At 49.2% G+C, this 25,838-nt stretch overlaps 1 protein-coding gene and 1 long non-coding RNA gene across 19 annotated transcripts in view; one reads left to right on the plus strand and one right to left on the minus strand.

Annotated features, from left to right (window-relative positions):
- Positions 1–25,838, minus strand: part of SHROOM2 (shroom family member 2) — a 294,895-nt gene that overhangs the window by 169,398 nt on the left and 99,659 nt on the right. For 9 of the 18 annotated variants that reach the window (XM_049872260.1, XM_049872259.1, XM_049872269.1 and 6 more), the window contains one exon: positions 25,342–25,442. The exons of 7 other annotated variants lie outside the window; for them this stretch is intronic. In XM_049872260.1, coding sequence (XP_049728217.1) covers positions 25,342–25,442 — 101 coding nt within the window. 2 more of the 18 variants (XM_049872279.1, XM_049872277.1) reach the window with 1 other exon arrangement.
- Positions 1–25,838, plus strand: part of LOC126069202 (uncharacterized) — a 150,383-nt gene that overhangs the window by 68,218 nt on the left and 56,327 nt on the right. The window lies entirely within an intron of this gene.

Raw genomic sequence — 25,838 nt, forward strand, 5'->3', positions numbered from 1 at the left:
ACCCCCCACCCCCCACCCCCGTCCAGGGCCACCAGTCACACCAGGTGAGGGGGCCAGCACTGCGGCTCCCAGCCCAGAATGCGGGCTGAGGCGCTGTCTGCCTTCCAGCTCTGCTGTGCTGTCAGCCAACTATGCAAACAAAAGCTGCAGGAATTGCATGTACATCCATGCACACGTGACCCACGTACGTGAATGCATGCAGAGTTCCAGTGGAGTCAGCACCCGGCTTGCAGGACCTGCCACCCACGGCCAGAATAATCACCCCACGGGCACGCCTGTACCTCACCCACTGCATTGGGGGTTGTCAGGCAACCTGTCCCCAGAGCCAGGAGAAAAGAGCCTGAAGATAAACCCCTAGAAAACATGCAGGGCATGCATCCCCGATGCCCCAGGAATGAGCACAGTCGTCTCTTACCCAGTCTCTGCCTGTGTCCCTCGGACTCGGGGGTGCGCAGCTCACCCAGCCTGCGAATGTGCTTTGGGGGCACAGACACAGCTGCTGCAGCGGGATCCCAACGACTCCACCACCACCAGCTGCCTGTCTGTGCCTATGCCTTCCGACTGACAAGCTCCCACAAGCCCATCAACTGAAACCTCGGAGACTGAAGGCTCCGGTCATGTTTTATGTCATTTCATAAGGAACGCCTGACCTCAGCCACACTTCTGGGACTTCAAAGCTGAACCCCCAAAAGGGTGATCTTTCTAAACCCCAAAAGGCTTGGGTGTCTTTCTTTTCATCATTTAAAAGGAGATAATACGGAAAAGCAAAGCAGTGCACTCATTTTCTGCAGCTTTATCCATTTAACTCTACTGCTAGATAACCAGACAATGTGTACAATACGTGATTCAACTCCACAATCACAATAAAATCAGAGGAACAATGAAGAAAAGAAAAAATTCAATAGCCCATTTGACATCTATCTATATGCCTGGGGTTATTACACACTCATTAGGAATGTCATCCATCAACCAACCAACCAAGAGTTTCCGGAACTTTACTGTGTACAAGGCACTCAGGGAAGAAGACAAAGGGTCAGGGGGCTGACCCTGACTTACTCAAGTCGTCCCTTTCACAATGGGTCCCTTTCACAATGGCCGTATTTAAAGTCCCTGGGCACCACCTCCACTCCCGTGCAGCCCCAAGGCCTCTCCCTCCCCATGGGAAGCACCCTCCCCGCACACAGAATGTCTGACCCTTTCACGTCCTGCCCTTAGCCACAGGCCGGATTTTCTTTTTCCAACCTGCTTCTAGCAACCTCTTCTAAATTCACAGCAATTTTTCCCGGCTCTTGCTCATTTAACAAAAAATCCGGTGCTACCTTGTAATATCCCCTTTATTACTGCTATTTCGGTTACGGTGACTTTAAAACAAACAACAAAAAAAAAAACCACACCTACTTGATCCCCCCTCACACACACTTCTTTAAAACACAGCTACTTAATCCTAGGAGTCCCTGGTGGCGCAAATGTTTACTATGCTCAGCTGCTAACCGAAAGGTTGGAGGTTCGAGTCCAACCAGACGTACCTCAGAAGAAAGGCCTGGCTATCTAATTCCAAAAAATCAGGCACTGAAAACTCTGTGGAGCACATTTCTACTCTGACACACATGGGTTTGCCGTGAGTTGCAGTTGACTTGACGGCAATTGGTTGGTTTAACTTGATCGTAGGCACTGTGCTGGACACATCGATGCTAGATCCACTAAGCATTTAAGCAGGCCTGGAGGAAATGTGACTCTTGCTATCCCCATCTTGAAGGCAGGCGAGGTTAGCGAGTTTGGTTGGTCTGATGTAATCACACTGAGATGCAGGACGAGGATTTGTCTCTGCGTCTTGGACTCCCGAGTCCACATCCTTCCCACTACTTTTTTTCACATACTGTTTCACCAGGTCAAGGCTCCTGTCACTAAGAGCGCACCATCCCACCTCGTGCTATCTCCATATCCCTAATCCTCGCCGTGCCACGCAACGCTGCACCCATCACACGCACCCAAGGAGTGCTGGGGGCTGATGAAATATTTCATGACGCTTCCTGCCAAAAGGAGGCATTCCTAATATTTATAAACTGAACAACTTAAAATGCATGATAAGAATTCATTCTTAAATGGAAGTGGGGCAGGGAGACTAGATGAATGGAAATAGAACAACCAGGGTGGAAACAGCGAAAATGTTCACACGTTGTGAAGAATGTAACCAATGTCACTGAACAACTTGTGTGGAAACTGTTGAATGGGAACCTAAACTGCTATGTAAACCTTCACCGAAAACACAATATTATTAAAAAAAAAAAAATTCATTTTTAAATAAACGTTTTATTTTTAGAACAGTTTTAGGCCTACAGACAAATTGGGAAGATAGTCTGGAGAGTTTCCATATACCTCCTACCCAGTGTTCCCTACTACCCCCACACATCTCTCAGTTTGTCGTGCTGTGGGGGCTTACGTGTTGCTGTGGCCCTGGATGCTAGGCCAATTCAAATGCCAGCAGGGTCACCCCCAGCGGACAGGTTTCAGCTGAGCCTCCAGACCAATAGAGACTAGGAAGAAGGACCTGGCAGTCTACTTCTGAAGTGAATTAGCCAGTGAAAACCTCGTGAACAGCAGCAGAACATTTTATATTACGCTGATACGCGTCATGACTAATGAACCGAAATTGATAGATTATCAACTAAAGTCCATACTTTACTCAGATTTCCTCAGCTTCCCCCAATGTCCCTTTTCTGTCCCAGAATTCCCTCCCCACTCCCCCCGACACCACATTACACTTAGTCTCAGGTATCCTTAGGCTCCTCTTGGCTGTGACAGTTTCTCAGAGCTTCCTTGTGTTTGATGACCTTGATAGTTTGAAGAGGATGGGTCAGGCATTTTGTAGAATGCCCCGCATGTGGGATTTGTCTGATGTTTTTCGCAGGATTAGACTGGAGTCATGTGGGTTTCCCACCACCTGTTAGTCTGTCCTACTGTGGTGGCTTACGTGTTGCTGTGACGCTGGAAGCTCTGCCACCAGTATTTCAAATACCATCAGGGTCACCCACAATGGACAGGTCTCAGTGGCATTTCCAGACTAACAGAGACTAGGAAGAAAGGCCTGGCGATCTACTTCTGAAAATTCTGTTGCTCAGAAGAGATCATCGTCCGATACGGTGCTGGAGGATCAGAAGAGATCATCGTCCGATACGGTGCTGGAGGATCAGAAGAGATCATCGTCTGATACAGTGCTGGAAGATGAGCCCTCTAGGTTGGAAGGCACTCAAAATACACAGTGGCCACGACAATGGACTTGAGCACACCAAGGATCACGAAGAAGGCATATGACCGAACGACATTTTGTTCTGTTATACACAGGGTCTCACAACTCAGAGCCAACTCGATACCAACTACCAACAGCAGCTTCTGGGTTTAGAGAAGAAGACCACAGAAATAAAGTGACCCTCTCCTCACATCACAGCAAGGGCACATGCTACCAGTATGATTTATGTATTTGACATTGACCTTGATCACCTGGCTAAGGTAGTGTTTGTCAGGACTCTCCACTGAAAGTTACTCACTTCCCCCCTTCCCGTACTGCACTCTTTAGGAGGAGATTTATGCTGGCCCTCCTTGAGGGTGGGACATCTACATAAATGACTTGAAATTCTTCTACATGGGAAATCTCTTTCCCTCATTTTTAATTTGTTCAGTCATTTATATCAGTATGGGCTTACAGATATTTATTTTATATATCGGGTCAAAAGCCAATATAACTCTGTTGTTGTTGGTTTGTTGGAGAATTTCCTCACGTCCTGGCACTACAAGGGTCCATGTTCATCTTGAATATTCTCTGCCCTGGCTCCAGAATCAGCCATTTCTCCCAGGAACCCTGGCTCCTACTACTGAGAAATGGATTTCGCAACCAAGGTGCTGGCACTGGGTGTGCTCTACAAATCCACTCTTAAAGGAGACCCTCAGTGAAGTCTTTCTAAACAGAGTGCTTTTATTTATAATATTAAAACAGCCGCCCATAGCCTATAATTTGGGCTTTTATATAGCAATGTTTCTTAGAGTGAGGCACAAATAAAAGGCTCAGATCTTTCACAGGTTGCGGTGTGTTGATATTATTAAGACTTTCAGCAGTAAATACTTGTAATAAATTACATACAAACCCGCACTTGTATGTAATTTGACACAACACATTCTGAGTATAAGTGCCCTTGAAAAATTCTACAGATACAAAAAAGGAACAGAACAAAGTAATCGGCCTTGAGCCTCCTCACCTCTGGGAGTCTTGGAGAAGCCAGGAACCTTTTCCCAAGAGTCATTTCATGTTAACTGAGCAGCATGTTAGGCTCCTGTGGTCCAAGGACACCTTCCCCTGACCCATGCTGTCCCTAAGCAAGCAAAAACATCACAAAGGCGCGTTTACAGCGTCCTGAGTTGCCGACATTTCATACCGTGAGCATGCCACAGCCAGCCCTACTTGGGAGGACTGAGCATGCCACAGCCAGCTCTACTTGGGAGGACTGAGCAAGCCACAGCCAGCCCTACTTGGGAGGACTGAGCAAGCCACAGCCAGCCCTACTTGGGAGGACTGAGCAAGCCACAGCCAGCTCTACTTGGGAGGACTGAGCAAGCCACAGCCAGCTCTACTTGGGAGGACTGAGCAAGCCACAGCCAGCTCTACTTGGGAGGACTGAGCAAGCCACAGCCAGCCCTACTTGGGAGGACTGAGCAAGCCACAGCCAGCCCTACTTGGGAGGACTGAGCAAGCCACAGCCAGCCCTACTTGGGAGGACTGAGCAAGCCACAGCCAGCCCTACTTGGGAGGACTGAGCAAGCCACAGCCAGCCCTACTTGGGAGGACTGAGCAAGCCACAGCCAGCCCTACTTGGGAGGACTGAGCAAGCCACAGCCAGCCCTACTTGGGAGGACTGAGCAAGCCACAGCCAGCCCTACTTGGGAGGACTGAGCAAGCCACAGCCAGCCCTACTTGGGAGGACTGAGCAAGCCACAGCCAGCCCTACTTGGGAGGACTGAGCAAGCCACAGCCAGCCCTACTTGGGAGGACTGAGCAAGCCACAGCCAGCCCTACTTGGGAGGACTGAGCAAGCCACAGCCAGCCCTACTTGGGAGGACTGAGCAAGCCACAGCCAGCCCTACTTGGGAGGACTGAGCAAGCCACAGCCAGCCCTACTTGGGAGGACTGAGCAAGCCACAGCCAGCCCTACTTGGGAGGACTGAGCAAGCCACAGCCAGCCCTACTTGGGAGGACTGAGCAAGCCACAGCCAGCCCTACTTGGGAGGACTGAGCAAGCCACAGCCAGCCCTACTTGGGAGGACTGAGCAAGCCACAGCCAGCTCTACTTGGGAGGACTGAGCAAGCCACAGCCAGCCCTACTTGGGAGGACTGAGCAAGCCACAGCCAGCCCTACTTGGGAGGACTGAGCAAGCCACAGCCAGCCCTACTTGGGAGGACTGAGCAAGCCACAGCCAGCCCTACTTGGGAGGACTGAGCAAGCCACAGCCAGCCCTACTTGGGAGGACTGAGCAAGCCACAGCCAGCCCTACTTGGGAGGACTGAGCAAGCCACAGCCAGCCCTACTTGGGAGGACTGAGCAAGCCACAGCCAGCCCTACTTGGGAGGACTGAGCAAGCCACAGCCAGCCCTACTTGGGAGGACTGAGCAAGCCACAGCCAGCCCTACTTGGGAGGACTGAGCAAGCCACAGCCAGCCCTACTTGGGAGGACTGAGCAAGCCACAGCCAGCCCTACTTGGGAGGACTGAGCAAGCCACAGCCAGCCCTACTTGGGAGGACTGAGCATGCCACAGCCAGCCCTACTTGGGAGGACTGAGCAAGCCACAGCCAGCCCTACTTGGGAGGACTGAGCATGCCACAGCCAGCCCTACTTGGGAGGACTGAGCAAGCCACAGCCAGCTCTACTTGGGAGGACTGAGCAAGCCACAGCCAGCCCTACTTGGGAGGACTGAGCAAGCCACAGCCAGCCCTACTTGGGAGGACTGAGCAAGCCACAGCCAGCCCTACTTGGGAGGACTGAGCAAGCCACAGCCAGCCCTACTTGGGAGGACTGAGCATGCCACAGCCAGCCCTACTTGGGAGGACTGAGCAAGCCACAGCCAGCCCTACTTGGGAGGACTGAGCATGCCACAGCCAGCCCTACTTGGGAGGACTGAGCAAGCCACAGCCAGCTCTACTTGGGAGGACTGAGCATGCCACAGCCAGCCCTACTTGGGAGGACTGAGCAAGCCACAGCCAGCCCTACTTGGGAGGACTGAGCAAGCCACAGCCAGCCCTACTTGGGAGGACTGAGCAAGCCACAGCCAGCCCTACTTGGGAGGACTGAGCATGCCACAGCCAGCCCTACTTGGGAGGACTGAGCAAGCCACAGCCAGCCCTACTTGGGAGGACTGAGCAAGCCACAGCCAGCCCTACTTGGGAGGACTGAGCAAGCCACAGCCAGCCCTACTTGGGAGGACTGAGCAAGCCACAGCCAGCCCTACTTGGGAGGACTGAGCAAGCCACAGCCAGCTCTACTTGGGAGGACTGAGCAAGCCACAGCCAGCTCTACTTGGGAGGACTGAGCAAGCCACAGCCAGCCCTACTTGGGAGGACTAAGCAAGCCACAGCCAGCCCTACTTGGGAGGACTGAGCAAGCCACAGCCAGCCCTACTTGGGAGGACTGAGCAAGCCACAGCCAGCCCTACTTGGGAGGACTGAGCAAGCCACAGCCAGCCCTACTTGGGAGGACTGAGCAAGCCACAGCCAGCCCTACTTGGGAGGACTAAGCAAGCCACAGCCAGCCCTACTTGGGAGGACTGAGCAAGCCACAGCCAGCCCTACTTGGGAGGACTGAGCAAGCCACAGCCAGCCCTACTTGGGAGGACTGAGCAAGCCACAGCCAGCCCTACTTGGGAGGACTAAGCAAGCCACAGCCAGCCCTACTTGGGAGGACTGAGCAAGCCACAGCCAGCCCTACTTGGGAGGACTAAGCAAGCCACAGCCAGCTCTACTTGGGAGGACTGAGCAAGCCACAGCCAGCCCTACTTGGGAGGACTGAGCAAGCCACAGCCAGCCCTACTTGGGAGGACTGAGCAAGCCACAGCCAGCCCTACTTGGGAGGACTGAGCAAGCCACAGCCAGCCCTACTTGGGAGGACTGAGCAAGCCACAGCCAGCCCTACTTGGGAGGACTGAGCAAGCCACAGCCAGCCCTACTTGGGAGGACTGAGCAAGCCACAGCCAGCCCTACTTGGGAGGACTGAGCAAGCCACAGCCAGCCCTACTTGGGAGGACTGAGCAAGCCACAGCCAGCTCTACTTGGGAGGACTGAGCAAGCCACAGCCAGCCCTACTTGGGAGGACTGAGCAAGCCACAGCCAGCCCTACTTGGGAGGACTGAGCAAGCCACAGCCAGCCCTACTTGGGAGGACTGAGCAAGCCACAGCCAGCCCTACTTGGGAGGACTGAGCAAGCCACAGCCAGCCCTACTTGGGAGGACTGAGCAAGCCACAGCCAGCTCTACTTGGGAGGACTGAGCAAGCCACAGCCAGCCCTACTTGGGAGGACTGAGCAAGCCACAGCCAGCCCTACTTGGGAGGACTGAGCAAGCCACAGCCAGCCCTACTTGGGAGGACTGAGCAAGCCACAGCCAGCCCTACTTGGGAGGACTGAGCAAGCCACAGCCAGCCCTACTTGGGAGGACTGAGCAAGCCACAGCCAGCCCTACTTGGGAGGACTGAGCAAGCCACAGCCAGCCCTACTTGGGAGGACTGAGCAAGCCACAGCCAGCCCTACTTGGGAGGACTGAGCAAGCCACAGCCAGCCCTACTTGGGAGGACTGAGCAAGCCACAGCCAGCCCTACTTGGGAGGACTGAGCAAGCCACAGCCAGCCCTACTTGGGAGGACTGAGCAAGCCACAGCCAGCCCTACTTGGGAGGACTGAGCATGCCACAGCCAGCCCTACTTGGGAGGACTGAGCAAGCCACAGCCAGCCCTACTTGGGAGGACTGAGCATGCCACAGCCAGCCCTACTTGGGAGGACTGAGCAAGCCACAGCCAGCTCTACTTGGGAGGACTGAGCAAGCCACAGCCAGCCCTACTTGGGAGGACTGAGCAAGCCACAGCCAGCCCTACTTGGGAGGACTGAGCAAGCCACAGCCAGCCCTACTTGGGAGGACTGAGCAAGCCACAGCCAGCCCTACTTGGGAGGACTGAGCATGCCACAGCCAGCCCTACTTGGGAGGACTGAGCATGCCACAGCCAGCCCTACTTGGGAGGACTGAGCAAGCCACAGCCAGCTCTACTTGGGAGGACTGAGCATGCCACAGCCAGCCCTACTTGGGAGGACTGAGCAAGCCACAGCCAGCCCTACTTGGGAGGACTGAGCAAGCCACAGCCAGCCCTACTTGGGAGGACTGAGCAAGCCACAGCCAGCCCTACTTGGGAGGACTGAGCAAGCCACAGCCAGCCCTACTTGGGAGGACTGAGCAAGCCACAGCCAGCCCTACTTGGGAGGACTGAGCAAGCCACAGCCAGCTCTACTTGGGAGGACTGAGCAAGCCACAGCCAGCCCTACTTGGGAGGACTGAGCAAGCCACAGCCAGCCCTACTTGGGAGGACTAAGCAAGCCACAGCCAGCTCTACTTGGGAGGACTGAGCAAGCCACAGCCAGCCCTACTTGGGAGGACTGAGCAAGCCACAGCCAGCCCTACTTGGGAGGACTAAGCAAGCCACAGCCAGCTCTACTTGGGAGGACTGAGCAAGCCACAGCCAGCCCTACTTGGGAGGACTGAGCAAGCCACAGCCAGCCCTACTTGGGAGGACTGAGCAAGCCACAGCCAGCCCTACTTGGGAGGACTGAGCAAGCCACAGCCAGCCCTACTTGGGAGGACTGAGCAAGCCACAGCCAGCCCTACTTGGGAGGACTGAGCAAACTCCCCAGAGTAAAACAACCACACTGGAGACAAGTGAAATCAAAATGGCAGAGAAATGGTCATCACTGAGCAAAAACACCATAGAAACCTACAAAGGAGCCACTTTGAAACCATCCTGACAGATCGCCCTTCGCCCCCAGGTTCCCAGACCCAGAAGCACACTAATTCGAGACCATTCCTTCCATCTCTGAGCTAAACCAAAACCATTAGACCAGTTGCTGTCAAGTCCATGCCGACTCATGGTGGCTTGTGTGTTAGAGTAGGGTTTTCAATGGCTGATTTTTTGGAAGTAGATTGCCAGGCCTTTCTTCCGAAGCATCTCTGGGTAGATGTGCGCTTCCAACCTTTTGGTTACCAGCCAAGCACATTAACTGTTTGTACCACCCTAACTGAATGCAAAGGTCAGCAATTTTTTTCTGTAAAGAGCCAGACGGTAAATATTTTAGACTTCATGAGGCATATGGTTTGCATCGCAACTATTCAACTCTACCGTTTTAGCAGGAAAGCTGCCACAGGCAATATGTAAACAAATGGGCATGGCTATATGCCAATAAAACTTTATTTACAAAAAACAGGCAGTGGCCCAGATTCCACCTCTGGTCTGACCCCTGACTCGACCAGTCCCTACGAAATCCTTCCTTCTGTTAGGCCAGCACCTGCTTCCTTCTAATGCACCCTATTCCCATTTCTGTCCTCCAAGGGAACACACAGTACCAAAAACCAAACCCAACCCACTGCCACGGAGGGCATTCTGACGCATACCCACCCTACACAACAGAGAAGAACTGCCCCACAGGGTTTCCAAGGCTGTAAATCTTTATGGGAACAGAATGCCCCATCTCTCTTCTGCAGAGCGGCTGGTGGGTTCAAGTCTCAGGAATCTTTATCAGATTCTTCCAAATGCAGAAGAAAGCTAGCCTGCTCCCCCATAACCCTGTTCTTCCATAGGAGCTTTATCTAGTTCCTTCACTCCTTCCTGGTTCTACCACTCAAGACCACATACAATCCTACTTAGTTTCATGTGCTACACAAGGGAGTATATCATTAAAATCACAAAACATGGAGACCCAGCCTTGGTAGACAACTCGACAGTAGTCAGGAGAGGGATTCGAACATGTGGCTTGGTGGACATGGGGGGGTCTATGTTTGCTTTTGACGATGAATGCAATACCATTCCTCTTCAAGTTGTCATTCCCAGCACAGTAGACCATATGATTGTCCAATTTGAAATAACCAGTACCAGTCCATTTCAGTTCACTAATGCCTAGGATAACAATCTTTATGTGTTCCATTTCATTTTTGATGATTTCCAATTTTCCTAGATCCATACTTCCTACATTCTGGGTTCCGATTATTACTGGATGTTTGCAGCTGTTTCTTCTCATTTTGAGTCGTGCCACATCAGCAAATGAAGGTCCCAAAAGCTTTACTCCATCCACGTCATTAAGGTCGACTCTACTTTGAGGAGGCAGCTCTTCCCCAGTCATCTTTTGAGTCCCTCCCAACCTGGGGGGCTCACCTTCCTGCACTATATCAGACAATGTTCCGCTGCTATTCATAAGGTTTTCACTGGCTAGCGCTCTTCAGAAGTAGACTGCCAGGTCCTTCTTCCTAGTCTGTCTTAGTCTGGAAGCTCAGCTGAAACCTGTCCTCCATGGGTGACCCTGCTGGTATCTAAAATACTGGTGGCATAGCTTCCAGCATCACAGCAACACGCAAGTCCCCACAGTACGACAAACCGACAGACTCGTATTTCATACTAAATTAGGTTTAAATGCAGCAGATGCAAACAGGTAGCCTATGGACTTCCCCCAGCCCAGAGATGTTTGATTTGGCCAAAGTTTAAAAACCTCTGGGGCTACTGATCAACATTTTAACATTTGGAAAGATTCATGTAAAAATCTCTATTTCTGGCTTGTCTTTAAGAAAATCTGCATATCACTGGGCTCCTACACCTCCAGCTGGCTGTAACAAGTGCTCTCTGTTGGCCACAGTCTCTACTGCTCCTTATTGTTTCGCCCTTGTCTAGTCTCGCCTATTCATTTTCACCAACATTCACTGGAGCATGCAACCCTCTCTGTAATGTAACCTTTGAAAATGGCTTAAGAGCTTAAAATAAATAGAGGAATTCCTTTATTTTAAAAGCAGACTGAGAGACCTAAATGTTGGTATTACATGTTCCTTAATAACTGACAACTTTCTCCTTGAGTACTTGACATCTGCGGTATTTTAAAGTGGCCAGATCAGCCATCCATGATTCAACAATATGTCTCTATTTTCCTGGAGCAACAAGGAGAGTCAAGACTAAGAGGAGGATATGGAATGTGTGGCTCCATGAACAACTGCCTCCTTTGCCATGAAACCAGAAGAACTGGATGGTGCCCTGCTACCATTACTATAGACAAATCTTTGATCAAAAGGGGGAAAATGAAGAACAGAATTTAAAGTTCTCATGGACTCCAGAATTTCTGGAGCCATAGAGGCTGGATGAAGTTCAGAAACTACTGCCCTGAGATAATCTTTAAGACTTAAACCAAAAATATCCCCTGAAATCTTGTTTAAACCAAACAATAAGTTAGCTTACTTAGTAAAGAATGCCTGCCTTCAGCATAGGGCTCTTTTGAAGAACTATGTATATGGGATCAAACTGACAACAGCAACTCCAAAGATTCAATGGGAACTTTAGGCAACAGTGAGTTTATTTCAATGGGAGAGGAACAACTCAGAAAAGGAGGGTGAGAATGGCTGCACAGCTTGAAGAATGTAATCAATGTCACTGAATTGTACAAGCAGAAACTGTTGAATTGATGTATGTTTTGTTGTATATATTCCGAACAAAAAGTTGTAAAAGTTAAACAACACTAATTATTAACGTGCAAAAAACAAAAGCAGCCAAGTGTCAGCATTTCAGGTGGCTTTTCCGTTGCACAGATATTGCACATTCTCAAGATGACAGGCTGTTGTCAGCCTGTAGGCATGAACACTGCCCCTGGACAAGGCATCAGTGGTTTCTAGAGTTCACTCCCAGACTTTTGTGTGGTCCTCACTTGCAGGTCCACCTTCCCTCCCATCCTCTCTGAGGCACAGATGCTCTGTAAGCCTCCCTTGGGTACTCCCTCTGCCTGGGCCCCCCCCTGCTCTGCACCACTGCTGGAGGACCGGGGGGCTCTGGCCACTGTCTGCTCTGCCCCCACCTGTGGCTAGCCACAGCTCCATCTCTGCCTAGTGAGGAAGTGCATGTGTGGTTCTCTGGAGGTGAAGGCAGTGGGAGCTGGAGTAGGGGATGGCAAGCTGCCAAAAGCAGCCTGCCGCCTGCTGTTGTCAATAAAGTTTTATTGATGCACAGCCACACCCAATCACTTATGTGTTGTCTATGGCTACTTCTGTGCTATAATGGCAGAGCTGAGTAGCAGTGACAGAGACCATACGGCCTGCAAAGCTTCAAATATTTATTATCTGGGTTTTTTTTTTACAGAGTTTGTTATCTCTGAGCTGGAGCTGTATTTTTTAGACTTGAGTAATGCACAGACCCATTTTAAATAATTTCTTGTAGATTTCCCAAATTGACTCAGGTTTTTTTAACTGCAACATAATCCACATACTATAGCTTACTCTTTTACAGTATACTGTTAAGTGGTTTTCAGTAAATTCACAAAGTTGTGCAACTATCACCACTAACTGCAAAACATTTCCATCACCCCAAAAAGAAGCCCTGTGCTCCTTAACAGTCACTGCCCATTCAACCACCCCCCCACCCCCGCCCAGCCCTAGGCAACCACTAATCCTGTTTCCATGCATTTGTCTATTCTGGATGTTTCATGTAAATGCAATCATACAACATGTGGCTTAGATTTCTTTTTATTCTATTGTTAAATATGTCCAAATACAAAACTTGTCTGATTTCCTTATTTTTATAGCTCTTAGGCTACAAAGGAGTCCCTGAGAGGTGCAAACGGTTACCACACTCGGCTACTAACCCAATGGTTGGTGGTTCAAATGCACCCAGAGGCGCCTTGGAAGAAAGGCCTGGCTGTCTACTTACAAAATATCGGGCACTGAAAACCCTCTGCAGCACCATTCTACTCTGACTCACATGCGGTTGCCATGAGTCGGAGTTGACTCAGTAGCTGGGTATTTTTTTTCTGGTTTTAGGCTAACGAACACAAAACACGTTGGCCAGTTATATGCAGACAGAACTCTAAAGCCAGTGTTTATTTAACGGGACAGGTGCAGGTGACGTGGCTTTGCTTACAGTAACTGTTACTCTCGCTCCGACAAGGTTGCAGCCACCGTCTGTAACTTCCCTTGGGCTCAGTGACTATTGTTTCCTGAGCACCATAGTGGAGTCATTTCACCCGTCCCTGTTCTTCCAGCAGTGGCACGCGGAGCCGTGTTTCTTCCGCACCCCGATGTCTTTGAATCTGGTACAGTGAGAGAGTTTTACTTACGTGTGAGCCCTGCACTTCATCTTTGCTCCCAGAAAGAACCAGCTGGAACTGGTTCTAAATGAGGCGACCCCGTGTGTGTCAGAGTAAAACCGTGCTCCACAGTTTTCAGCAGCTGATTTTTCAGGAGATTGCCAGGGCTTTCTCCCCAGGCACCTCTGGGTAGATTCAAACCACCGACCTTTGGGCTAGTACCCAAGTACTTAACCATGTGCGCCACTCAGGGACTCCTTCTCCCAGCCAGGGACAATGACATTATCACCACTGACACTGATACACCCCTATCCAAAAGGGTCCTGGTCATGCAGACTACCTGGAATATCCTGATACTAATGTCAACATGAACATGGAAACAGAAGCCTCAGAATTTAAACTCTCAAGAGAAGGCACGTGTACCCAAGGATATGTCCCCAGGGGCATGCCTGAGAGAACCTGAAGGAGACGGAATTTTCAGGCCACTGCTGGGCCACTCGACTTCTGTCCTCCTCCACCTGGATTCTGGCGGTCAGGTCTGAGTGGAAGCGGGAGGGGAGGAGCTGCTTGGTGCTGCCACTGGACTTCTGTCCTCCTCCACCTGGATTCTGGCGGTCAGGTCTGAGTGGAGGTCAGGTCTGAGTGGAAGCGGGAGGGGAGGAGCTGCTTGGTGCTGCCAGAGCGGGAAGCAGACCTAAAGCAGCGCCTGGCTCTGACGTGCTTCCCTGTGAATTTCTGGGGCTTATGCAGCCTTCAAACGCATCTAAGGAGTACTGGTGGAGCAGTGGTTAGCGCGTGGCTGCTAACCGAGAGGTCAGCAGTTCGAACCCAGCAGACACTCCACGGGAGAAAGGTGTAGCAGCCTGCTTCCGTAAAGATTACAGCCTTGGAAACCCTGTGGGGCTCTTCTACCCTGTCCTACAGGGTCGCGGTGAGTCGGCATCAATTCAACACAACTGGTTTGAGCGTTTTTTTTTTTTTTTTTAATGCATCTGGAAATATTTGAATGTATTATATATTGCGTAAGAGGAAGCCAGGACTCACAGTACAGTTTTCCTTTTTCATTTCAACTGTGTGGGACTCCAGAATATTTGTAACTTAAACAGATTGATACGAATAGATACAAGAGCCTAAAAACCACTTAAAACATTGATTCTGTGGGAAATGAATTCTGGCAGCCAGCTACGCACTCATCTCTGACTAAAGACGACTGTTTATAGTAAACGTTTACAGTAACTGCATGTACCCGTTGCTGTCGAGTCGATTTCGACTCATAGTGACTGAATATAGTGCTATTTTAAATTATCTTTTTTAATGGAAGATTAAAACAAGCACATTTCAAGGCGGAAAAGTATGTAAGAGAAAAGTAACCTCACAGACAGACAATGCCAACGTGGTCCTATGTGTGTGTATCTACCAGGTCTGTGAGTCCAAGGGAAGGCAGGAAAACTTAGAACCACGTGGGATTTCCAGTCCTGGCAGTTATCTCCGGAGGGAGCTTAGCTTCGGTGGGCCTTAGATCCCTCAACAGTCCTTTCTAGGCACAACGATTTCAGAGTTCTAATGCAAAAATGAGGCGGTGGTGATTCGGTAGCAGCACTCTCCTTGCATGTGGGAGACTCAGGTTCCACTCCTGGCCAGTGCATCTCATACTTAGCCATCACCTGTCTGTCAGTGGAGGCTTGCCTGTTGCTGTGAGGCTGAGCAGGTTTCACGAGAGCATCCAGATTAAGACAGACTAGGAAGAAAGGCCTGGCAATCTACTTCTGAAAATCAGCCAATGAAAAACCTAAGGAGCACAATGGTCTAATCCACAGCTCACCATGGCGATGGCAGAGGACCAGGCAGTGTTCCATTCCATGGGTATGATATGAGGTTGCCATGAGTCTGGGGCCAGCTCAATGGCAGCTAATAACAATATAAAATGTCAACATAAACAGAAAATAGCAAAGGAAAACTGCTACAATGGTACTGCCTTGCCTTCACCCAGAATAAAGAGACTGCCTGTATTTGCTGCCATTTTCCAAAGTTCCTAAACGTGAATGATGTTGAAGGGGTCTAGGCAGCAAGGAAGTAGAGAAGGAAGGCATCAACAGAGCCAGGGCCTTCATCGGTCACCAGAGATGGCCTCATCCACTCCACACACTCAGCTGCGCGAAGCCGGCCTTCAGCCTTACGGCAGCTTATATCAACCACTTATGCAACGATACTTATTCACTCCACCATCCCTTGCCAAGAATGGCACAACGACCTCTTCTAGGGAGTACCTTCCTCAGGGGATATTCACAATTGATGGGTGACGTATATTTATATTTCTAACACAGGTTAAACACATAGGTTTAATCAAGACATTTGACTTCCCCCATTAAAGGCAGAAAAGTCGACAAAACCTGTATCACAAAAGGCACCAGGCTAGGTCTCATTAGAGTAAACGAGCATCTAAGACCCGGTATTTTAGAATTTGGTTCTAGGGTCAAGAGGAATGTACCTTAAATAAACGAGGAACCAAAAGAGGCTGCAAGAATTTAAGGAAGGCAAAGATGATTTGAAGAGTGGCGGGTGGAGGCTTGCTGTAAACAGTGACTCTGCAAACTGAAATAGCATGAATTTAAGTGGTATTTACCCCCTGTTTGAATCCACCAGCCACTCCTTAGAAGCCCTATGAGGCAGTTCTACTCTGTCCTATAGGGTCGTATGAGTTGGAATCAACTCAACAGCGACGGGTTTGGTTTTTGGTTGGCCTCACCAGTACGTGTTAATATCCTCTCAGCCCGCTCTGTGCGGGGGAATCAACCCAAAATGTAGCAGAAAGGAAGCATGGCTGGGAGAGTCTCAAAGAAAAAATGCATATCTCATTGTGTTCAGACTGACTTCAGGAGAAAGACACAAACATGTGAAAACTAAGCCCAGGTCTCCACTCCTGGGTGCACACACAGAAGACTTAAAAACAGGGACTCAAAGAGATACCTGTTCGCCAAAGTTCATTGCAGCATTACTTGCATAGCCAATAGGTGGAAACAACCCAAGCGTCCATCAACCCATGAACAGACAAATGCGTGGGGGGAGAGGAAAAGGGGACATTATTGCTGAAGGGGGTGCTGAGTTTTTGTTTAAGCTCGGCTAAACATCTGGAACGAGTGGTGCCGATGGTCACACAACATGGCAGACGTAACTGCATCATCACTGAACCATACATGTAAGAACGCTTGCAACGGCCACTGTTTTCTTATATATATTTTACAATTAAAAACAACAACAACTAAACCAAGGTCAACCGACAAGGGTGCAGGCTTTGAAGACAGCAGTCAGACAAGGGGATAAAAGAGCCAGGCAGGCTCTCGAATCAGCAAGAGCTACAGAAGACTCTCCATCTGAGAAGAGCTGCGGAGGCTCCCAACTTGTTACCAAGCTACAAGGTGAGCTCCTGTGCAGTCACCATGGGCAGGCGTGAAGGAACAGAGGGGTGGCTTTCTACAGGGCTGCGATCCTCCCAGGGAAGCAGTCCCCAGGCCGGGGCATGGAGTCACAGGGGACAAAGAGACCATGCACTTACGCCTGTGTGGATCACACCCCAGTCGGAAGGCAGGAACTGCTTTCCAAAATGCTTTTTGGATAAGACTTTGCTTCCCTGCCCTGCCTAGGACTTTAGATGCCCATGTTACATCTTTGTCCATATTTCCTCCATTTGGCATTCTAATTGATTCAGTAACTCCTACCCTCCTTTAGCCTGGGGGTGCCTTGTGGCCCTGTCTCCCCGGTCTTCTTTCTGCTCTCCAGCCCCACACCCTGTAACCCTCAAATCTTTGCCTTCAAACTGTTCCATCTGAACAGTGTGAAGTCACAAGACCAAACCCACAAGTAAACAAGCCAGCAGTCACAAGCCCTGGGTCTGCATTTCCTGAACCCATGTGGGCATAAATAAATATAAGGGGGAAAACACAGTTACAAATTAAGACGTAAAAGCAAACCCGCCAGATCCCTGCCCCAGTCTTTTTCCTACGGTTGCCGTTGACCATTCCTGGGATGATGTGTGTGAATGTGCTCTGTGTACAAAAGAGAATGTTCTGTGCTCTGCGCTACGCTGGAACAAAGCTACGTGGAATGCTGGAATTGGTCCTAAAACATTCCAAGCTTGCGTTTTGCCTTGTTATCCTGAACTATCTAGCATCGGCTTTATAATTACCTAGCAGAGAAGTCTGGAATGGAAAGCTTCAATTGGCCCGTAGCTAATTGAAGGCCAGGAGAAGTGAATGTCTTCCCTAAAGCAACAAATGGGAGCCAGAGCTTGGGGAATAATCTCCGTTACTTATTCTGTAATCCACTTGGAAGAAGCTTGGTTTGTGAATGAAAACCAGTGCTCCCATTAACCTCTGTACACCAAGTAACTTCTCAGGGAAAACACACCTGAGACGACCCTGGGGTTAGTGTTGCTTGCTTATTAGTTTTATATTAAAGCAAGTTTTCCCAAAAGAGCTCAGTTTCACATGTATTCCATGTTGTGGCGGTAATGTGATAGAACTGACACCCCTCATGCGGGAGACCCAGGTTCGATTCCAAACAAATGCACCTCACGTGTCTGTCAGTCAGGCTTACGTGTTGCTATGAAAAAAAGGAGTCCCAGGGTGGGGTAAACGGTGAGGCACTCAACTAGTAGTTGAAAGGTTGGCAGTTCAAACCCACCCAGAGGCACCTCAGAAAAAAGGCCTGGCGATCTACTTCTGAAAAGGTGACAGCCTTGAAAACCCTACGGAGCCGAGGTCTACTCTGCACACATGGGGTTGCCAGGAGACAGAACTGACAACAATACTGGGTTTTGTGTTGCTCGCTACTCCTCTCCCAGTCCATGCACCCCAACAATACACGAGTCCCAGTGTGTCGGCCCCTGCCCCCTGCCCCATGAGCACTCTGCAGCAGCTCCTAGCGGTGGGAGGAAGTGGCTGGAAGAAGGCGCAGCCGATGGACGCTCTCAGCGCCCACAGTCACCGTACCACTCCTTGGACCTCCTTTCAGCCTCAGCCCCAGGAGCCTCCCAGGACACTGTGCATTGAAGACACTCGTATCTGAGGAACAATAATCAAACTTATTTCGCCTTAGCTTTCTCACAAGGTTTAAAATAGGATTACTGGTAAACCAGCCCGTGTTACCAAATTTTCTTTGAGATATTTGTGTCTTGATTCTAAATGCTATGTCAGCACAGAAAGATAAGTAAAGGCCATTTCACCTATTATGATATAAACTAAACCCTTAAATAAAATGTCAGCACATGGAATGTGCCGACACAGTATTATTGTTCATGACAAGCAAGAAGGACCCGTTCAAAAAATGCAGGGCTGGTACCCAACCACCCATCTGCCCACCTATCCATCCATCTGCCTGCCCTTCTATCCACCCATCCACCCACTGTCCACCCTCCCATGCATCCACCCATCCATCCATCTGCCCACCTATCCATTCTATCCACTCATCCACTTACCCACCCATCAATCCACCCATGTACCATCCACCCATCCACCCTCTCATCCACCTGCCGACCCACCCGTCCATACATCTGCTCATCAGCCTAACCATGGTCCATCCACCGGCTCACTCATCCAGCCAGCCACCCACGCCTTGGTCTATCTATACATCCATCTATTTACTGTGCACCTAATTTGTGCAAGTAACTATGCTAGGTACATGAAATGAAATGAAAAAGTAAGATTCCAGATCTCCTGGAGCTACCATGGCAGAGACAATTCCAACATGGTACTTAACCAGTGGTACTTAACCGCCCACAATGCCTCTGTATCATAAAGGAGGGCACTTAATACCCACAGCACGTACAGGCAAGAACCTGAGCGGAGTCTGAAGGACAAGCAGAAATCATCCAGGTGGTGAGTGGGGAGAAGGGTACTTCAGAAGAAGGGACAAGTTGTTCTGAAATAGGGATAATGAGAGTGTCTGCCTTAGGGTTATGCGAGGTAATGCATATAAACCTCCTAGCAAGATAGCTGGCATACAGTAAGTGTTCGATAAATGGTAGCTGCCATTTTTTTAAGCCTTGATTTTAAATCTGCTGCACATGTAGTACGCACATGGGGGGAAAACCCCACAACTGATGAGAAATTACTTATGTTTAACAAGACAGTCTAAAAAACACCTGGGAAGCTGTCTGTGGTAGATGGAATAATGGCTCTCCAAAGATGTCTACCCAACTGACCTCCTTCCCCAGCTCTTGTCCTACCCATCCAGGGGTCCACAGGGCATTTCCTATTAGTCCAGGAACATCTCAAAGTCCACAGTTCTAAAGATAAACTTCTACTCTCTCCTCCCATAAAAAACAGCTTCCAGGGTGCGAACCCAATTTCTGCGAAGGCTGATTGACATCTTGTATCTGGAATTCACGAATGTTTTATCCCAAAAAAATCTTTCCTCTCCTCATCCAACTAGGTTCTATTTGACACCAACAGTGGCTCAATGTTTACAAATACTAGACGGGATTCATGGGTAATTTAAAATTGTCTTCTGTATGCCTCTTAATATTTAAAAAATTTACTGCAAAAGACATGTATTACTTTTACACAAAAGAAGAGTGACTAAAATAGTATATTTCCATCAGACTGGTTTCATCTCTTAGAAACATGGGTCACCAAGTTCTATATGAGTACTCAACGGGGGTTCCAGAGACTTTGGGAGTCTGTAAACGCTCCGAAATTGAAAATCCATTCTCACTAGGTTTTCCAACAGTTCTACGATCCCACCCGCTCCTCTCAACTGAAGGGAGAGAGAAAGAACAAAAAAAAAAAAAAAGGAAAGAGAAACTTATAAACAACCACTGTAGAGTGTTTTCTTCCCAAAAACTTTCATTTCTGTTCTTTGCTCTTGATTCGAGGCATGGTATACCCCAGCAGTCACTTCAATCTTGAATAAATCCTCAAACACCACCAGATCATATTAAAACACCTAACTGATAACACCACCACCTTGTTCAACAATGTTCCAGACAACCTGAACTTGGCGTCTGTGGGCCAAGTTCATCTGGGTCCCAGCCAATCAACAGCCTTGTTTCCAATTTCACACCATTCCAGCCAGATCCTTTCTCCCTCTCCAGAAGTCTCAAGAGACTTTGTGACTTCACCCCCATCCTATCACCTGGTGCATCCTGCCCTGTTCAGGATGACTCCGCCCTTCAAGACAACCCAGCTTGGTATCAAAACTTCACGCAGCCAAGGCCGTCACATGAGGCCCATTCATGACCAATTCCTGACCTGCCATGGTCCCAGGGTCTCTTTCTGGTGGCAGGAATAGGGGGAAAGAGGGAAGACATAGTGAGGGGGGGCAGAGAAAGAAAGGACAGATGGGAACTCATGCTCCCAGGGGTGCTGGGCGTTCCAGGCCCTATGCCAGGCCCCTTCATAGGACATTCCTGCTCATCTTCAAATACCGTGGCACCTCATTTTCATGGACAAGGAACACATGCCCCAAGACAGGAAGTGACCAGCCCAGAAGTCAGCTGGCCCGGAAGTGTCAGCGCTAGAACCGAGCTGCCTTACTCTGATTCTGGGCTCACTTCAAATGCAGAACTGGGTAAGACCCTGGTTCCACCTGGGAAAGTGTTACGGGTGCTAACCCAGAGATAACCTTTACCAGCCTATGCTGCTCATTTTCAGTTCAGGCTCCTTGACTCAGGAACACATGGCATTTGCTCACTGCATGCTGTCTGGCTATTCTTCCTTTTCTCCCTCCTGTGCCCCTTTCTTCTTTCCAGTCTTTCTTCCACAGCTGCCCTTTCACCCTCATGTGTAATACAGTGAGAATCCTAAAACCTACTTAACAGATGTCTCGTCAACACAAAGCTCTGATTCTCCCTAAGTGTTCCAAAAGGAATTTTTTATAGTACATCCTTTAATTTGTCCTAAATCACCAACTTCAAAAGCTGCGAGGGATGCTTCTAATTTGTAAGGTTCCAGAAGCTAATGGGCAAGACTCTCACCCTATTCATGATGTTGTGGGTTGAACTATATCCCCCACAAAGCATGTGCTCAAATCCTAACCCCTGGTCCCTGCGAACGTGACCTTATTTGGAAACAGGGCCTTTGCAGAAGTAACCAAGTTAAAATGAGGTCACAATGGATTAGGGTGGACCATAAATCCAATGACTAGTGTCCATATAAAAGGAGGAAAGTCTAGGGACAGGCACAAAGGAGAAGGCCACATGCTGGCAGAGGCGGAGGCTGCAGTGACATTGCCTGAAGCCAAGCAATGCCAAGGACTGGCAGCAGACAGCAGACGCTGGAGCCAGGCATGGAAGGGATTCACCGCCTGAACCCCTGCAAAGGAACCAGCCCTGCTGACGCCCTGATTTCCTTTCCAGCCTCTTGAACAGCGAGAGAATCAACTTCTGTGGTTTGAAGCCACCCAGCTTGTGGTATTTTGTTACAGCAGCCCCTAGGAAACTAACACGCATCCCACCGATGGTGTTAAATATTTTCATTCTATCTCCTCCTGACTTCCATCTTTTCAGTCTGAAGAGTCCAGTGACCCTTGCTCTGCCTCACGGGAGGCCTGGAAAGAGTCGGGTCGCAAGGAGTCAAGGGAAACTAGTCATCTGAAAGCCTGCTTGGATTTTCAAAGCTTTCAAGAAACCATTTCCACTTCCAAAACAAACAAACAAACAAACAAACAAACCCATTGCCATCGAGTCGATTCCGAATCAAAACGACTCTATAGGACAGACCAGAACTGCCCCACAGGGTTTCCAAGGAGCATCACATGGATCTGAACTACTGACATCAGAAGGTTCTTGCTCTGATGTTCTCCACGCCCCTGCATCCCAACCTTTTCTCTAAAATGTACGTATTTCCTAAAGGTCAGCCTCCTTTGGGGGAAGAATCTCTCTCCTATTTGTCTCCTATTTTCCTCTCTGTATGTAATATGAGGAGCCCTGGTGATACAGTGGTTAAAGCACTCAGCTGATAAGTGAAAGGTCAGCAGTTCAAATCCACCAGCGGCTCCGTGGGAGAAAAGACCTGGCGATCTGCTCCCATAAACATTACAGCCTAGGAAACCTTATGGGGCAGGTCTACTCTGACACAGGGGGTCACTTTGAGTCAGAATTGACAACGGTACACAACAACGGCATGTGTAACACAGGATCTTGAACTGCACAAAAAACTTATCCCCATTTGACTTACATGAACCACCAACAAATAAATAGTTCCTATCTCAACTCTCTTCTGTTATCCCCACCGAATACTACAAAAGGCATTTTTCACTCTCATGCATGCCTTATCTAATCAGTAATTTATATTCTTTATACAGACATCTTACATTCCTTTAAACTTACACAAACATTGCGTGTCTTGAAGTCTCTGCATTATAGATGATGTTTTTGGCAGGTTACCCCTTGCATTAAAAACAGGGCAGTCCTTTACTCAAAATATTTGTTTCTATTATCCCCAAATTTAATTCTGCAAGTACACTATTTCTTGCTGATACTTGGGAAATTAAATGTTCTCTGGAAAAAAGTTGATGACATTTCAGCACTCATATTCTAAAATTTCATTGCGTGTAGCCACTTAAAAAAACACCCACATACAACAATTCTGAAAACGGCTGAAAATCACAGAAAGCTTCTTAGGCAGTCTGCTAGGAGGCACGCCATGATAAAAGAAACAGGGCCCCTTCCCCCTCCTCTTGGCCCTCTCACTAGTGATAATACTATTTACCAAAAAAAAAAAAAAAAAATACATCACGTACATTCTAGCTATTCATGCCGCCTCTGGCTCCATTCACAGCCGAGAAGCTTTGTTCCCAAGCAGGACGTTGTTGAGAGCAAGCACCACGAGGGCCCTCTGAAGGGCTTAAACGCTCTCAAATGAGGCGGAGCAGACAACCCCAAGAGCCCCTCCCCATACGCCCCCTCCCATGTGTCCCACTCACCACACACCCCTTCCCCACAGTGCGTGGAAGCTGGTACCTTCCGGCTCCTTGCTTGGATACCACGGTCATAAAGCTCTCATTGTGCCTCTCCAGCACTGTTCCACAATGTAAGTGTATTATCCAGCGGCCTTTGTTGCCCACGGGTTCTTGGCTTTAGACGAGAAGATGGCTAAGTAATTGCACTGACGTCCTACCCAGACACACAGAGAATGTCAACCCTGTTCCCTGCTAGCCACGCAGAGATTGGGTACTGTCTTACAAGGTGAACAGGGCCCCGTGTAAAGCCAAATGAAACCAAACCTCATTACATACGGCTCTTGAAAAGCAAACACTCAAATCTCAGTTATTTGTGCAACAGGACCTTGAATTTCAAAGTTAATGTTTAATTTCAACAACACACCAATTACACAAGACTCTCAAGGCCATAGGAAAATAAGCCATAGGTGATCTTACCGTGCACACATTTCCATTCGTACGTGAGGCCTTGTAAAGTAAGGTTATACTACTGGGGGTCATGGGGACATGACTAGGTGGAGCCCAGGGCGTTGAAACTCTTCTGCGTGATACTATAATGGTGAACACGTGGCATTATGCATTTGTCAAAATTCACAGGGCTTACAACACAGAGCGAGCCCTGATGTCAACTATGGAATTTAATAATATTGTATCAGTGTTGTTTCATGCATTGTAACAAACGCACCACACAAATGCAATAGGTAAATAATGGGAGAAACAGTGTACAGGGAGGCATAGGTATACGGGAACTCTTTACTTTCTGCACAGACTTTGTGTAAACTTAAAACTGCTCTAAAAAATAGCCTAAGAATTGATGTCTTTGAGTTACGGTGTTGGCAAAGAATACTGAATATACCACGGACAGCCAGAAGAACAAACAAATCTGTCCTGGAAGAAGTACAGTCAGAATGCTCCTTAGAGGCAAGGATGGCAAGTCTTCGTCTCATGTACTTTGGACATGTTATTAGGAAGGACCAGTCCCCGGAGAAGGACATCATGCTTGGTAAAGTAGAGGGTCAGCAAAAAAGAGGACGACCGTCAAGGAGATGGACTGACACGGTGGCTGCAACAATGAGCTCAAATACAACAACAATTGCTAGGATGGCGCAGGACCGGGCAGTGTTTACAGGGTTGCTATGAGTCGGCACTGACTTGACACACCAAACAACACACCACATCTCTTCAGTCATCTACAATTTCTTCTCTGCCCTCCTCATGCGCGAAGAACAAGATGATCCTGCGTACCCACTGCCATCACCCACCGCCATTGAGTCAATTCCAACTCATAGACATCGTACAGGACAGAGAAGAACTGCCCCACAGGGTTTCCAAAGAGCGCCTGGGGGATTCTAACTGCCAGCCTTTTGGTTAGCGCCGTAGCTCTTTACCACTACACCACCAGGGTTTCCACGATACTGCGTAAGTAATGTAAACTCCTTTGCCACAATTAAACAGCTACACTTTTAACATCTGAAAATGAAGGCCCGGTTTTCTCAGATGCTCTGATTTTCTCAGATGCTCTGATCCTCTCTCTGGGGAACCCACCGACTTGATTTCCACTTTAAAGCTCCAAAGTAAACTGACGAGCAAGTTCAATGGATACAATTTTGCCCTGTTCCTTTCTGACTAACAGTCTTTGGAGGTAACTTCCATTTTCAGGCAGGGACCCAGTGACCCAGCTGCACACTAGATTGTCACACCATTCCTGGAGTCTGGCGTTTTGACTAAAGCATCTAATTCCAGGGTATTCATTTGGCCTTCTCATGATGTGGGCATAAAGAATCTCACTGGACTGGAAAGAGACCGGCTATTTTCAGAACCCAGAAAGCCCACTCATCAAAAAGCCGGTCGCCCTTGGAAAGCTTCTCTTGGTGCTCTGCCCTGCCCCAGCACCCCAGGACACCTCGGCTAGGGAGACTGGCTCCAAGTCACATGGGCTGGCATCCACTTCGTGTTGGGCAAAAACGGACAATCGGGCTGTTAACCAAGCATTCATTCACACACCACAAAGAAGCGACCCCAAGACATAGCTGCCATCACCCTACATGCACACTTCACCTACCCCAGAGTGGAACCGCCCTCCTGAGCGGGGTCGGCAGGGGTGCCGTGTTCTCTGGGCTCCGCGGGGTCTTCTGCCTGCCTCCTGGACTCCACAGACACTTCCTACAAAAGGCAGCAAACAGAGGCACCAAGTCATCACACCACGCCTTCAGCACATCTGTTATTATGAAACCCCTCATTTGTGGCCATGGAGCCGGTGACGCTGCCCGCTGCCCGTGCTGACGCGGCCATGTGACCGGCTCGGTCAGCTCTGGAGCTGGTTTCAACAAGGGGACTGAGCAACTCGTGTGTCCACTTCTGTCCGGGGCAGAGCACAGAGCTCCTACACAAAGTTGGTAAAACTGCGCCACAGCTGGCCACAAAAACAAAAAACTCCTTGCAGTGGCCCCTAGGGCAAAGTGTGGAAGTTTCTTTGCTCACCACCAGTGCGGCAGCCGCAGAGGTCACTCCAGCGGTCCACCAGCCAAGGACGTCACTGCGGACGCCAACCCCTGCTGT

The sequence above is a fragment of the Elephas maximus genome, chromosome X, assembly GCF_024166365.1.
Source record: "Elephas maximus indicus isolate mEleMax1 chromosome X, mEleMax1 primary haplotype, whole genome shotgun sequence".
NCBI lineage: Eukaryota > Metazoa > Chordata > Mammalia > Proboscidea > Elephantidae > Elephas > Elephas maximus.